At 42.8% G+C, this 12,938-nt stretch overlaps 1 protein-coding gene across 1 annotated transcript in view; it reads right to left on the bottom strand.

Moving 5' to 3' along the window:
• Positions 1-12,938, bottom strand: part of LOC139377149 (calcineurin-like phosphoesterase domain containing 1) — a 38,886-nt gene that overhangs the window by 24,752 nt on the left and 1,196 nt on the right. The window contains 3 exon segments of the mRNA XM_071120164.1: positions 5,365-5,369; positions 7,713-7,880; positions 7,882-7,918. Coding sequence (XP_070976265.1) covers positions 5,365-5,369; positions 7,713-7,880; positions 7,882-7,918 — 210 coding nt within the window.

The raw sequence follows: 12,938 nt of genomic DNA, 5'->3' as shown, positions 1-12,938 counted from the left end.
GGAGTCTCAGCATTATTACCATGAAATTGCCCAACACGTCAATTGAGATTCATGAACCATGGCGAGCTGTGATTTCTGTAGACACAACCCCATTACGGCATTGACAGCAACTGTAACCTAGAACCACATGTCTAGCTGTGATGCTGATTTTCATTCACCCATTGATTTCTGATATTAAAGTTATGATGTATGTGGACAAAAGGAAGAGTAGCTGCTGCTTTTGCAGCGGCTAATGCGGATCCTAATAAATACCCCTAAATACCAAATATTGCAACGCTAGCTTCTATGAGGCCACTAGCTTCTATGATGGTATCATTTTATTTAGACAGCGAAAGGCACACTTTAATAGGCTGAGCTGAGCTCAGAGAATATCTGAGAAAGAAAGGATTTTGACAGGTCTGGATAAACACATTCCGATGGGACTCTGCTGAGAAAACAAGAGTCCTGTACTGTATACCACATTGTTGGCTCAAGCATTTAGGAGATTGAAGGGTTCTCCAGCTGCTAGTCCTTCAGTCAAGCCAAATACTGTATATAACCCATGTATCCATATTCATCAGACTGCATACTGTGCTTAACTTCATGTGCGTACAACCTTGTCCTTGAGAAAAAGTACAAAAATATGCATCACAATTAGTCTAAAAGATAAAAACTATATAAAAATGAATACATAATAGGTCATTCACAAAAGCTATAACAAAACAAGGGCACAGGCAGTATTACAAAGTATTGTATTGACTTCACTATGAATCAACTGAGCCAGCCAGTACATTCTGACGCAGATGTACCAGAGACAGTTAGTTCTAACTCTTCTCTGTAGGGGTCCCCCCCTACATAGTCTCCTCTCTCCTCCTCCCCTTTCCTTTCCTCTCCACTGTCCCCAAACCCCTCATAAACCCATTAGAAGCTCTTCCCATTGGATGTCCCCATCAGCAAAACACACACACACACTCAGACACACACACACACACACAGAGCCTGATTTCCCCACTCTCTCTCCTGTCCAAATTATGCGCTGCTGCTGCTCAATTCCAGAGTACCACTTTATCTGCCTTCAACTACAATTAGAAGGCTTCCGCATGGGTGGAGGGGGACTGTATGGCTCAGTTGGTATAGCGTGGTGCTTGCATCACCAGGATTGTGGGTTCAATTCCCGGGGCCACCCATACGTAAAATGTATGCACACGTGACTGGATAAATGCATATGCTATATGGCATTCAGCATATTATTATATTCTATACTACTGGGAGTCAGAGACTAACCTCACTCTTACCTTCCCCCATTCATGTGCTCTTCTGTCGTCCCCTAACCAACCGCTGAAGTCCTTTGTAGTGCTCATTAGGAGTATGTTTAGTCCAGCATGTTGCTTTAATCTAATCATCCTTCCTTCCCTGAACGTTTCACGGCTCTTCATTCTCTGTGAGAGTCCTTGATGGGTCTCTCCCTCAGTCTCTCCTGGGATGGGATTACATTTTACTCATTTAGCAGACACTCTTATCCAGAGCGATTTAGAGGAGCAATTATGGTTAAGTGCCTTGCTCAAGGGCACATCAAGGGATTTAAAATAGCAACCTTTTGGTTACCGGCCCAATGCTCTTAACCACGAGGCTACCTGCCGCCATGGGATCACAGCGAGATTTGTCAATAATAGCAGCACGGAATGGGATGGTGACAGGGGATATGTTTCCTCTGACAGCTGTTAGTTAGGGAAGGAGACCTGTGGATTTCTGGAGTAGGGAGTCAGGGATGGGCATTTTCATTGGGCCCAGCATGGAGCCTTGTGGCACACCACAGGTAGTTAACAAAGGTGATGGATGATCAAACTGTCAGTCGCTGAGTCCTTCAAGGCCCTGTGTTTTCCTGATCACTACAGTGATAATGTACGTTGTTGAAGGATACAAGTAGAGAATTTAATTAATTATATAGCCTTTCTCCCTTCGTGGTGACTGAAGAATGGTGAAATATGAGATATTTTCACACAATAAAGTGAGGTATGCAAACAAGTTGGGGAGGGAGATGTTTACTCAAAGACACACCCAGCCAGGAGACATTTGGGGCCAATTTCCTGTCTTTCCCTGACAGCACTGTTTGTGGACAGGCAACCTCCCCTGGCCAGCAAAATAGTTTTTTTTCTGTTTGTAAATAAACACAAACAGCTTTTTGGGGATTTCAAATGTCATTTGGGGAGTGTTGCCTGGCAGTTACCCCCCACCCCCCCGGCAGTGGGAGCCGTGGAAACGGCTGTGCGTGTGACGGACATAGCTTGTAATGCACCTGGCACACACAACCTGCTCAGGCTGCCTGACGGTAACTAAGAGAGACGGCAGGCCATTTAAAATGTCCCCAAACCCTGGACGGTTAGACTATCACTATGCATTTGGTAGGGACATGTGAAATCACAGTGACCTATAAATGCAACTGATCAGGGAGGGATGGAGGGATAAAGGGGAATGAGAGGAAATCGTGCCCTACTTATCAAAATCAAATCAAAGTTTATTTGTCACGTGCGCCAAATACAAGTGAAATGTGAACCTTACAGTGAAATGCTTACTTACAGGCTCTAACCAATAGTGCGAAAGAAAAAGGTGTGTGTGCGTAAGTAAAGAAATAAAACAACAGTAAAAAGACATTTGAAAATAACAGTAGCAAGGCTTTATATAGACACCGGTTAGTCAGGCTTATTGAGGTAGTATGTACATGTGGGTATGGTTAAAATGGCTGCAATCCCGTTAACGGAATGATATGACAACAGCCAGTGAAAGTGCAGGGCGCCAAATTCAAAGCAACAGAAATCTGTTGAAATTAAAATTCCTCAAACATACAGTACATGTATCTTATACCGTTTTAAAGGTAATCTTGTTGTTAATCCTACCACAGTGTCCGGTTTCAAATATGCTTTACAGCGAAAGCACCACAAACGATTATGTTAGGTCACCACCAAGCCACAGCCATTTTTCCAGCCAAAGAAAAGGTCACAAAAAGCACAAATGGAGATAAGATGAATCACTAACCTTTGATGATCTTCGTCAGATGACACTCATATGACTTCATGTTACACAATACATATATGTTTTGTTTGACAAAGTTCATATTTATATCAAAAAATCTGAGTTTACATTGGCGCGTTACATTCACCAGTTCCAAAAACATCCAGTGATTTTGCATAGCCACATGGATTCAACAGAAATGCTCATCATAAATGTAGATGATAATACAAGTTATACACATGGAATTATAGATATACCTCTCCTTAATGCAACCGCTGTGTCAGATTTCAAAAACTTTACGGAAAAAGCAAACCATGCAATAATCTGAGATGGCGCTCAGAAAAATAATCAAATTAGCCGCAATGTTGGAGTCAACAGAAACCAGAAATTACATGATAAATATTCCCTTACCTTTGATGATCTTCATCAGAATGCACTCCCAGGAATCCTAGTTCCACAATAAATGCTTGATTTGTTCGATAATGTCCGTTATTTATGTCCAAGTAACTACTTTTGTTAGCACGTTAGGTATACAAATCCAAATGCTCGTGCAGGTCGAGCATTACTTCGGACAAAAACTTCAAAAAGTTATATTACAGGTCGAAGAAACATTTCAAACTAAGTATAGAATCAATCATTAGGATGGAAACTTGACTCATTCAGCTCTTATTCAGGCCCACAACACAGTAGAAGGCTCATTCAAGTTTCTAAAGACGGTTGACATCTAGTGGAAGCCCTAAGAAGTGCAGCTTCATTCATATCCCAATGTGAATTCAATAGGGCCTGGGTTGAAAATCGACCAACCTCAGATTTCTCACTTCCTGTTTCTTTTCAGGTTTTTGCCTGCCATATGAGTTCTGTTATACTCACAGACATCATTCAAACAGTTTTAGAAACTTCAGAGTGTTTTCTTTCCAATACTAATAACAATATGCATATATTAGCAACTGAGACTGAGGGGCAGGCCGTTTACTCTGGACACCTTTCATCCAAGCTACTCAATACTGCCCCTGCAGCCATAAGAAGTTAAAGTGACTATGCATATATGATGAACAGAGAGTAGCAGTAGCGTAAAAGAGGGGTTGGTGAGCACCCCACAGACTGTGAGCACCCCACAGTCCCTAATTGTCAGGCAAAGGTAGTAGGAAAGCAGCACGTTGGCGTGCAACAATATTATCTCTGCAGTGGGTCTAGCCTTCCGATTCCTCTTACCCTGTTATCAAATTAGTCAGCTGGACATCAAACACTCACCAAGCTATAACCGCTCACTTAATTACATTCACCACCAGCACCTGTTTCCCCGCTAATGCCTCTCAGGCATACAGAGAACACAGAGAACACCACTCAAACTTGTTCTCCTCTTTAAAACCGCCTGATGGCAGGCAGCTTTGCCCCAGTGATGTACTGGGCCTTACGCACTACCCTCTGAAGTGCCTTGCGGTCAGAGGCTGAGCAATTGCTGTACCAGGCAGTGATGCAACCGGTCAGGATGCTCTCGATGTTGCAGCTGTAGAACCTTTGGAGGATCTCAGGACCCATGCCAAATCTTTTTAGTTTCCTTAGGGGGAATAGGCTTTGTCGTGCCCTCTTCATGACTGTCTTGGTGGGTTTGGACCATTCTAGTTTGTTGGTGATGTGGACACCAAGGAATTTGAAGCTCTCAACCTGCTCCACTACAGCCCCGTCGATGACAATGGGGATGTGCTCGGTGCTCCTTTTCCTGTAGTCCACAATCATCTCCTTAGTCTTGGTTACGTTGAGGGATAGGTTGTTATTCTGGCATCACCCGGCCAGGTCTCTGACCTCCTCCCTATAGGCTGTCTCGTCGTTGTCGGTGATCAGGCCTACCACTGTTGTGTCGTCAGCAAACTTAATGATGGTGTTGGAGTCGTGCCTGGCCATGCAGTCGTGGGTGAACAGGGAGTACAGGAGGGGACTGAGCACGCAACCCTGGGGTGCTCCAGTGTTGAGGTTCAGCGTGGCAGATGTGTTGCTACCTACCCTGACCACCTGGGTGCGGCCAGTCAGGAAGTCCAGGATCCAGTTGCAGAGGGTGGTGTTTAGTCCTAGGTTCCTTAGCTTAGTGATGAGCTTTGAGGGTACTATGGTGTTGAACGCTGAGCTGTAGTCAATGAATAGCATTCTCACATAGGTGTTCCTTTTGCCCAGATGGGAAAGGGCAGTGTGGAGTGCAATAGAGATTGCATCATCTGTGGATCTGTTTGGGAGGTATGCAAATTGGAGTGGGTCTAGAGTTTCTGGGATAATGGTGTTGATGTGAGCCATGACCAGCCTTTCAAAGCACCTCATGGTTACAGACGTGAGTGCTACGGGTCTGTAGTCATTTAGGCAGGTTGCCTTTGTGTTCTTGGGCACAGGGACTATGGTGGTCTGCTTGAAGCATATTGGTATTACAGACTCAATCAGGAACATGTTGAAAATGTCAGTGAAGACACCTGCCTGTTGGTCAGCACATGCCCGGAGCACACGTCCTGGTAATCCATCTGGCCCCGCATCCTTGTGAATGTTGACCTGTTTAAAGGTCTTACTCACGTCGGCTACGGAGAGCGTGATCACACAGTCATCCGGAACAGCTGATGCTCTCATGCATGCCTCAGTGTTGCTTGCCTCGAAGCGAGCATAGAAGTGATTTAGCTCGTCTGGTAGTCACTGGGCAGCTCGCGGCTGTGCTTCCCTTTGTAGTCTGTAATAGTTTGCAAGCCCTGCCACATCTGACGAGCGTCGAAACCGTTGTAGTATGATTCAATCTTAGCCCTGTATTGACGCTTTGCCTATTTGATGGTTCGTCGTAGGGCATAGGGGATTTCTTGTAAGATTTGAAAGCGGCAGCTCTACCCTTTAGCTTAGTGCAAATGTTGCCTGTAATCCATGGCTTCTGGTTGGGGAATGTACGTACAGTCACTGTGGGCACGACGTCCTCAATGCACTTATTGATAAAGCCAGTGACTGATCTGGTGTATTCCTCAATGTCATCGGAAGAAGCCCGGAACATGTTCCAGTCTGTGATAGCAATCCTGTAGTTTAGCATCTGCTTCATCTGACCACTTTTTTATAGACTGAGTCACTGGTGCTTCCTGCTTTAATTTTTGCTTGTAAGCAGGAATCAGGAGGATAGAGTTGTGGTCGGATTTACCATTTGGAGGGAGAGCTTTGTATGCGTCTCTGTGTGTGGAGTACAGGTGATCTAGAATTTTTTCCCTCTGGTTGCACATTTAACATGTTGATAGAGATTTGGTAGAACTGATTTAAGTTTCCCTGCATTAAACTGTACAGTCATGGAAAATATGAGTTACTTACCGAGCACTCAGAGGATTGTGCAGGAGTGGAATGTGTTTAATGTATAAATGTATCCACATTATAGTGTTTGTCAGCAGAACGTACAGTACAAGGCAAATTGGAGGTCATTATTACTAAGCATGGACAAAAGGAGAGGAAGAGGGTAGCTCTGGGGTCATCTGTATGCACAGCATTTCTTATGTAAGCAGAAGTAAGATTTTTCCCTTGTCATTTAGCTAAATGTGCATTCTGCAAAATGTGAACAAACACTACAGAAAAATGCTACCTTTATATAGTCATGTTAAAATCATGTTCATGAGAACTATATTGGACACATATAGTATACATCCCAGAGAAGACAGACAGACAAGCCTGGTGACGTCTGCAGATGCACATCAGAGCCAAATATTCCACAGATCCACCCTTGGAAGGCAAAGCACCCCACAGTCCCTAATTGTCAGGCAAAGGTAGTAGGAAAGCAGCACGTTGGCGTGCAACAATATTATCTCTGCAGTGGGTCTAGCCTTCCGATTCCTCTTACCCTGTTATCAAATTAGTCAGCTGGACATCAAACACTCACCAAGCTATAGCCGCTCACTTAATTACATTCACCACCAGCACCTGTTTCCCCGCTAATGCCTCTCAGGCATACAGAGAACACAGAGAACACCACTCAAACTTGTTCTCCTCTTTAAAACCACACAGGGAAGGATTGGGTTTTTCTGCATTTTTTCTTACATTGACAAATGGGAGTTTAGTTTTCCTTAAGGCCCTCTTGCTTTCTCCCAAGCCAGACTCAGATCTATTTGAGTAGATAAAACTCATCATTTTTCCAAGATCTACCATTTGTGAAAAATTTCCTAGAGGCAAATACTTCCCTCATATATTTTTGATAAAACATCACACAGATACAGTAGTGGGAGGGAGTCTACTGTTAAGTCCGCCGGTATCAAGATGCGGCTCATTCTTCTGCCTCTCATAGAGAACATTCTGTAATGATTCCAAACACTCTAACGTTCTCAAGAGTGCATGCATTTAATCAGAACAATCTCAGTGGGAAAGGGGAATCCATTAATCATTATATAACAGCCATATTCCATTCCCTTTATAGACCCATATAATATCAGAGACTTTCAAACTGATTTATCAGAATGTCAGTAACAGTGCATCTGCATAGCTGCTGGGCATAAAACTGTTGTGGTCACACAACTGCAATGAAAACTATACTCGTCCACTCCCAGTTGTTGTTATGAATACAAACGATGGCATCATGTCGGGGACAGTGACACAAAAAGGATCCCATCATTGTCAAAGCATGACTGGACTGCTCTCTTCTATACGGTATGTCTACCATATGAATACGGGAAATATTCTCATGTTCACACCTGTTAAGGCTCAGGTGTCTTTCCTTTGAACTTTGTCTTTACCTTGCATGGACCATGTCCCCACACAGCACCATGAACTTGGGCCTGCGGCACAGCTTGTTGACGGCCTCCACAGCCTGCTGGGTCAGTTGGACCTCTTCGGCCCACTCGTCCCCTCCCCTGTCACAGTCCCCCTCCCTCCTTTGCAGACCCAGCTGGAGGTCTGCAAAGGATGAAGCAGGATGGACCTCTCCATTCCTTCTGCTCTTCTGGGAAGGTAGGGGAACAGCAGAACAGGGGAGAGTCATGCCAGAGTCGTTGAATAAAAGATACACTCAACATACGTTTTTTGACACCCAGTCTCTCCTCTGTTCGTGAAAGTAATGCCGGAGTTATAGTCCTAATAGCAGTATTCTTACAAAATGGTCCTGTAGACCCACAGGGGATTTTGTTCTAGCCCTTACTAATCAATTAATCATCAAGCCCTTGAATCGTTTAGTCTGGTATGTTACTACTGTCTGTAACAAAAGGCCTACAAACCCTGTGGGTCCAGGGCCAGGAGTAGAGAACAACACTGATGTAACAGTTATTGCCATAGTCGTGTTTCCCCTCTCAATAAAGAAAAAGTTTAAATAATTGGGCCTAACAGAACTATGGATATTGATGTGTGTATGGCAAAGTGTTTTAAATAATCTGGACATTACATAACGTGCCCATAACCTACAATAATCTCACTCAAATATTAATTTAAAAAGGCATTTGTTTTCACAGAGATAGGCAGGCATGCTGCGCCGCTAGTGAGTAGCAGTCGGGAGGACCTAAGACGGATCTAACATTGTTTTTAATGGATTGCCCTTGTTGCATAAAAATGGCCAGCAGAAACAGACATCCGCTGTTTGTACAATGTGTTAAGAGGAAGGACAAACAAACTCTCTCTAGTCTGGTCTGCATCCCTCATTCTGTTCTAGAAGCTCAAAAAGCTACACGCTGTGTATACACACACACACACACACACACACACACACACACACACACACAATACAGTACAGCATACACTCTCTCTCTCACACATAGACACACACACACACATGGCCGTACACAGCAGGACTTCCTTTCTCATCAGAATCTTCAATGTTTAACAAGCAGCAAATGAGTGATGGTGAATCACAGTACTTGGAACAACAAGTCTTTGTATCTTCATTTAGGAAATAATGGGGAACATTCCCTGCTTCTATGGTTAACAGTAAGGGCAATTCTGCTACATTTTGACCTCATATTCATTATCTCCAGCACCATACCAGTGTTTACATAATGTGACAACGGCACGTTTTTATGATTTGTTGTAAAAAACAATAAGAAGAAAGGTCCTAAAAAATGCTTCCCTGTGACTTCACAGCGTAGAATTAAAAGTAAGGAAAACTGTGATTTTTAAAACGTGCAACAAGCTTCTAGCCAGAGGGGGGTCTTTTCTTGCTCCCCAAGTCACCACGAATGTCATACTTTGAAAATCACTGTTTTTAAAATATTGTATATTTTGATGATGTCAGCAGGTAAAACTTTTTTTATGTATATTCTTTCTACAAAAAGTATAAATATACCATTTTCATATATGTAGACACTGGTATTGTGCTGAAGATAATGAAAATTAAGTTGAAAAGAGTTGGAATTGCCTTAAAACATCAGATCTATTAAACACAACACCAATTACATGTCTTACTTGCAGGGTGTTTGGAGGGATCAAGGTTAAGGCAATGTAATGCCTGCTTCCAACTCACACCCTCAAACACGTAGATCCCCTGAACGCAGCTCACTTTCCAGACCACTTTCCAGCTCACACTCTCAAACACCTAGATACCCTGAACGCAGCTCCCTCTCCAGATCCCAATCACCTGAATTCTGATCACCTGTTCACACACCTGTATCTCTTTGTCACACACTATTTAGTTCAGTTCTTTGCACCCCATCATTGTGAGGTATTGTTTGTTTTGTGACACATTGCTTTTGGAGTGATGGGTTTCCTGTGAGTTACTCTTCCCGTGTATGGTAGTTTTTGCCTGCCTCACTAACGACGCCTGTTCTTTAGCATATTAGATTTCCTGTTATCTACCTATTGCCTGATCTCCCAGACTACGTTACTAGCCTTTTCCGTTTTGGACCCCCTGTGCATGACCTTCTGCCTGCCCCTGGACCCAGCTACCTGCCTCCTCCTGTGGTCCTTTGCAATAAACACCTGCTGTGCCCTGCATTTAAAACCAGCTCTCGGTCTCCCTCGTGTTCATTACTGGCAAATACTAACTAATTTTGACATTACAATTTTTTTACAAGTTTATATCATTTTCACTGAAGACAGAATGTTGCTTGGGTACTTTTCATAGGTTGAAAACTTCCCTGAACTTCTACAATTCAGCAAAATCCTTATGCTGTAAAGGTTTATGCTGCAATATAATGGAATATCCTGCATCAGCATATGGGCCTTAGTTCACTGATCTCTCCAGCACCAATTGGATATATGTGTTTCCTCCCAACCCTAGATATGTAACAGGCTAAGCCCTCTCTTTTTTTACTGCCTCATATGAGACAGACGCATGATTTGTAAAGCTTTCATACTAGCCTTTAATCTCTCATTCTAGCCAAGCCTGGTACCTTTTAGCATTAAACAAACTTTACAGTAGTGTGCTTCTCAGGAATCGCTGCTGTGTGAACTATTTTAGAGGCAACTTTTTTTTTTTAAAAGCAGAAATAGTTTTTTACACAAGGAGCCAAAGCTCCCACAACCGCTGATAAGTACACGCAACTTTGTGCGGATGCACTGAGCAAGCACCGCTTCAAACATAAATCGGAGAGATTTCTCAGGTGGTAGATGGTATGTTCAAACAATGTTAATTATAATTCAACCTGAAGCATTGAGGGCCTTTTTAATAAAAAATAAAATGAATGGAATGTGGAACTTATGTGGAATTTTCAGTGAAGAGAAAAACCTATTAATTCCACCATCAGTTTGAGGTGCTGAAAAACTAACAAGGTGTGTAGAGATGTGATGGTGCAATCAGCAAAGCTGTCAGAGGAAGAGATTAGTCTGCGAATCTGATTAGTTTGAACACTCAAATGCCTCGGCCTGTAAGCTTGGCCAGAAATGGGACTATTCAGCCCAGTCCATTCACTGGTCAAAGGTCAAATGTCTAAGGTAGATAGGGTCTTCACTAGTTACCAAAACTACAAATTCATTATTAAGGCTAAACCTAACTTTAACCACACTTCTAACCTTATGCCTAACCTTAAATTAATGGCAAAAAGCAATTATTTGTTTTCATACATTTTTATGATATAGCCGATATACACCAAACAAAAATATAAACACAACATGTAAAGTGTTGGTTCCATAAGCTGAAAAAAAAAATCCCAGAAATGTTTCATATGCACAAAAAGCTTATTTCTCTCAAATAAAATGCTCAAATTTGTTTACATCCCTGTTAGGGTTGGCATATCAGAAGCTGATTAAACAGCATGATCATTACACAGGTGCACCTTGTGCTGGGGACAATAAAAGGCCACTCTAATGTGCAGTTTTGTCACACAATGCCACAGAGTTCTCAAATTTCGAGTGAGTGTGCAATTGGCAAGCTGACTGCAAGAATGTCCACCAGAGCTGTTGCCAGAGAAATTAATGTTAATAGACCGCAGACCACGTTTATGGTGTCTTGAGGGCGAGCGGTTTTCTGATGTCAACGTTGTGAACAGAGTGCCCCATGGTGGCGGTGGGGTTAAGGTATGGGCAGGCATAAGCTACGGGCAATGAATGCAATTGCATTTTATTGATGGCAATTTGAATGCACATGAGATACCGTGATGAGATCCTGAGGCCCATTGTCTTGCCATTCATCCGCCGCCATCCCCTCATGTTTGAGAATGATATTGCACGGCTCCCTTTTGCAAGGATCTGTACACATTTCCTGGAAGCTGAAAATGTTCCAGGTCTTCCATGGCCTGCATACCCACCAGACATGTCACCCATTGAGCAGGTTTGGGATGCTCTGGGTCAACTTGTTTCGACAGCGTATTCCAGTTCCCGCCAATATCGAGCAACTTTGCACAGCCATTGAAGAGGACTGGGAAATATTCCACAAACCACAATAAATGTGAAAGAGATGTGTCGTGCTGCATGAGACAAATGGTGGTCACACCAGAAACTGACTGTTTTTCTGATCTGCACCCCTACCTTTCTTTTAAGATATCTGTGACCAACAGATGCATATCTTTATTCCCAGTCATGTGAAATCCATAGATTAGGGCCTAATGAATTTATTTCAATTGACTGATTTCCTTATATAAAATCTTTGAAATTGTTGCACGTTGCATTTCTATTTTTGTTCAGTATACAGTGCCTTGCGAAAGTATTCGGCCCCCTTGAATTTTGCGACCTTTTGCCACATTTCAGGCTTCAAACATAAAGATATAAAACTGTATTTTTTTGTGAAGAATCAACAACAAGTGGGACACAATCATGAAGTGGAACGACATTTATTGGATATTTCAAACTTTTTTAACAAATCAAAAACTGAAAAATTGGGCGTGCAAAATTATTCAGCCCCCTTAAGTTAATACTTTGTAGCGCCACCTTTTGCTGCGATTACAGCTGTAAGTCGCTTGGGGTATGTCTCTATCAGTTTTGCACATCGAGAGACTGACATTTTTTCCCATTCCTCCTTGCAAAACAGCTTGAGCTCAGTGAGGTTGGATGGAGAGCATTTGTGAACAGCAGTTTTCAGTTCTTTCCACAGATTCTCGATTGGATTCAGGTCTGGACTTTGACTTGGCCATTCTAACACCTGGATATGTTTATTTTTGAACCATTCCATTGTAGATTTTGCTTTATGTTTTGGATCATTGTCTTGTTGGAAGACAAATCTCCGTCCCAGTCTCAGGTCTTTTGCAGACTCCATCAGGTTTTCTTCCAGAATGGTCCTGTATTTGGCTCCATCCATCTTCCCATCAATTTTAACCATCTTCCCTGTCCCTGCTGAAGAAAAGCAGGCCCAAACCATTATGCTGCCACCACCATGTTTGACAGTGGGGATGGTGTGTTCAGCTGTGTTGCTTTTACGCCAAACATAACGTTTTGCATTGTTGCCAAAAAGTTCAATTTTGGTTTCATCTGACCAGAGCACCTTCTTCCACATGTTTGGTGTGTCTCCCAGGTGGCTTGTTGCAAACTTTAAACAACACTTTTTATGGATATCTTTAAGAAATGGCTTTCTTCTTGCCACTCTTCCATAAAGGCCAGATTTGTGC

The sequence above is a fragment of the Oncorhynchus clarkii genome, chromosome 20 (genome assembly GCF_045791955.1).
Source record: "Oncorhynchus clarkii lewisi isolate Uvic-CL-2024 chromosome 20, UVic_Ocla_1.0, whole genome shotgun sequence".
Taxonomy (NCBI): Eukaryota; Metazoa; Chordata; class Actinopteri; order Salmoniformes; family Salmonidae; genus Oncorhynchus; species Oncorhynchus clarkii.
This window is presented reverse-complemented; position numbering and strand designations above follow the sequence as displayed.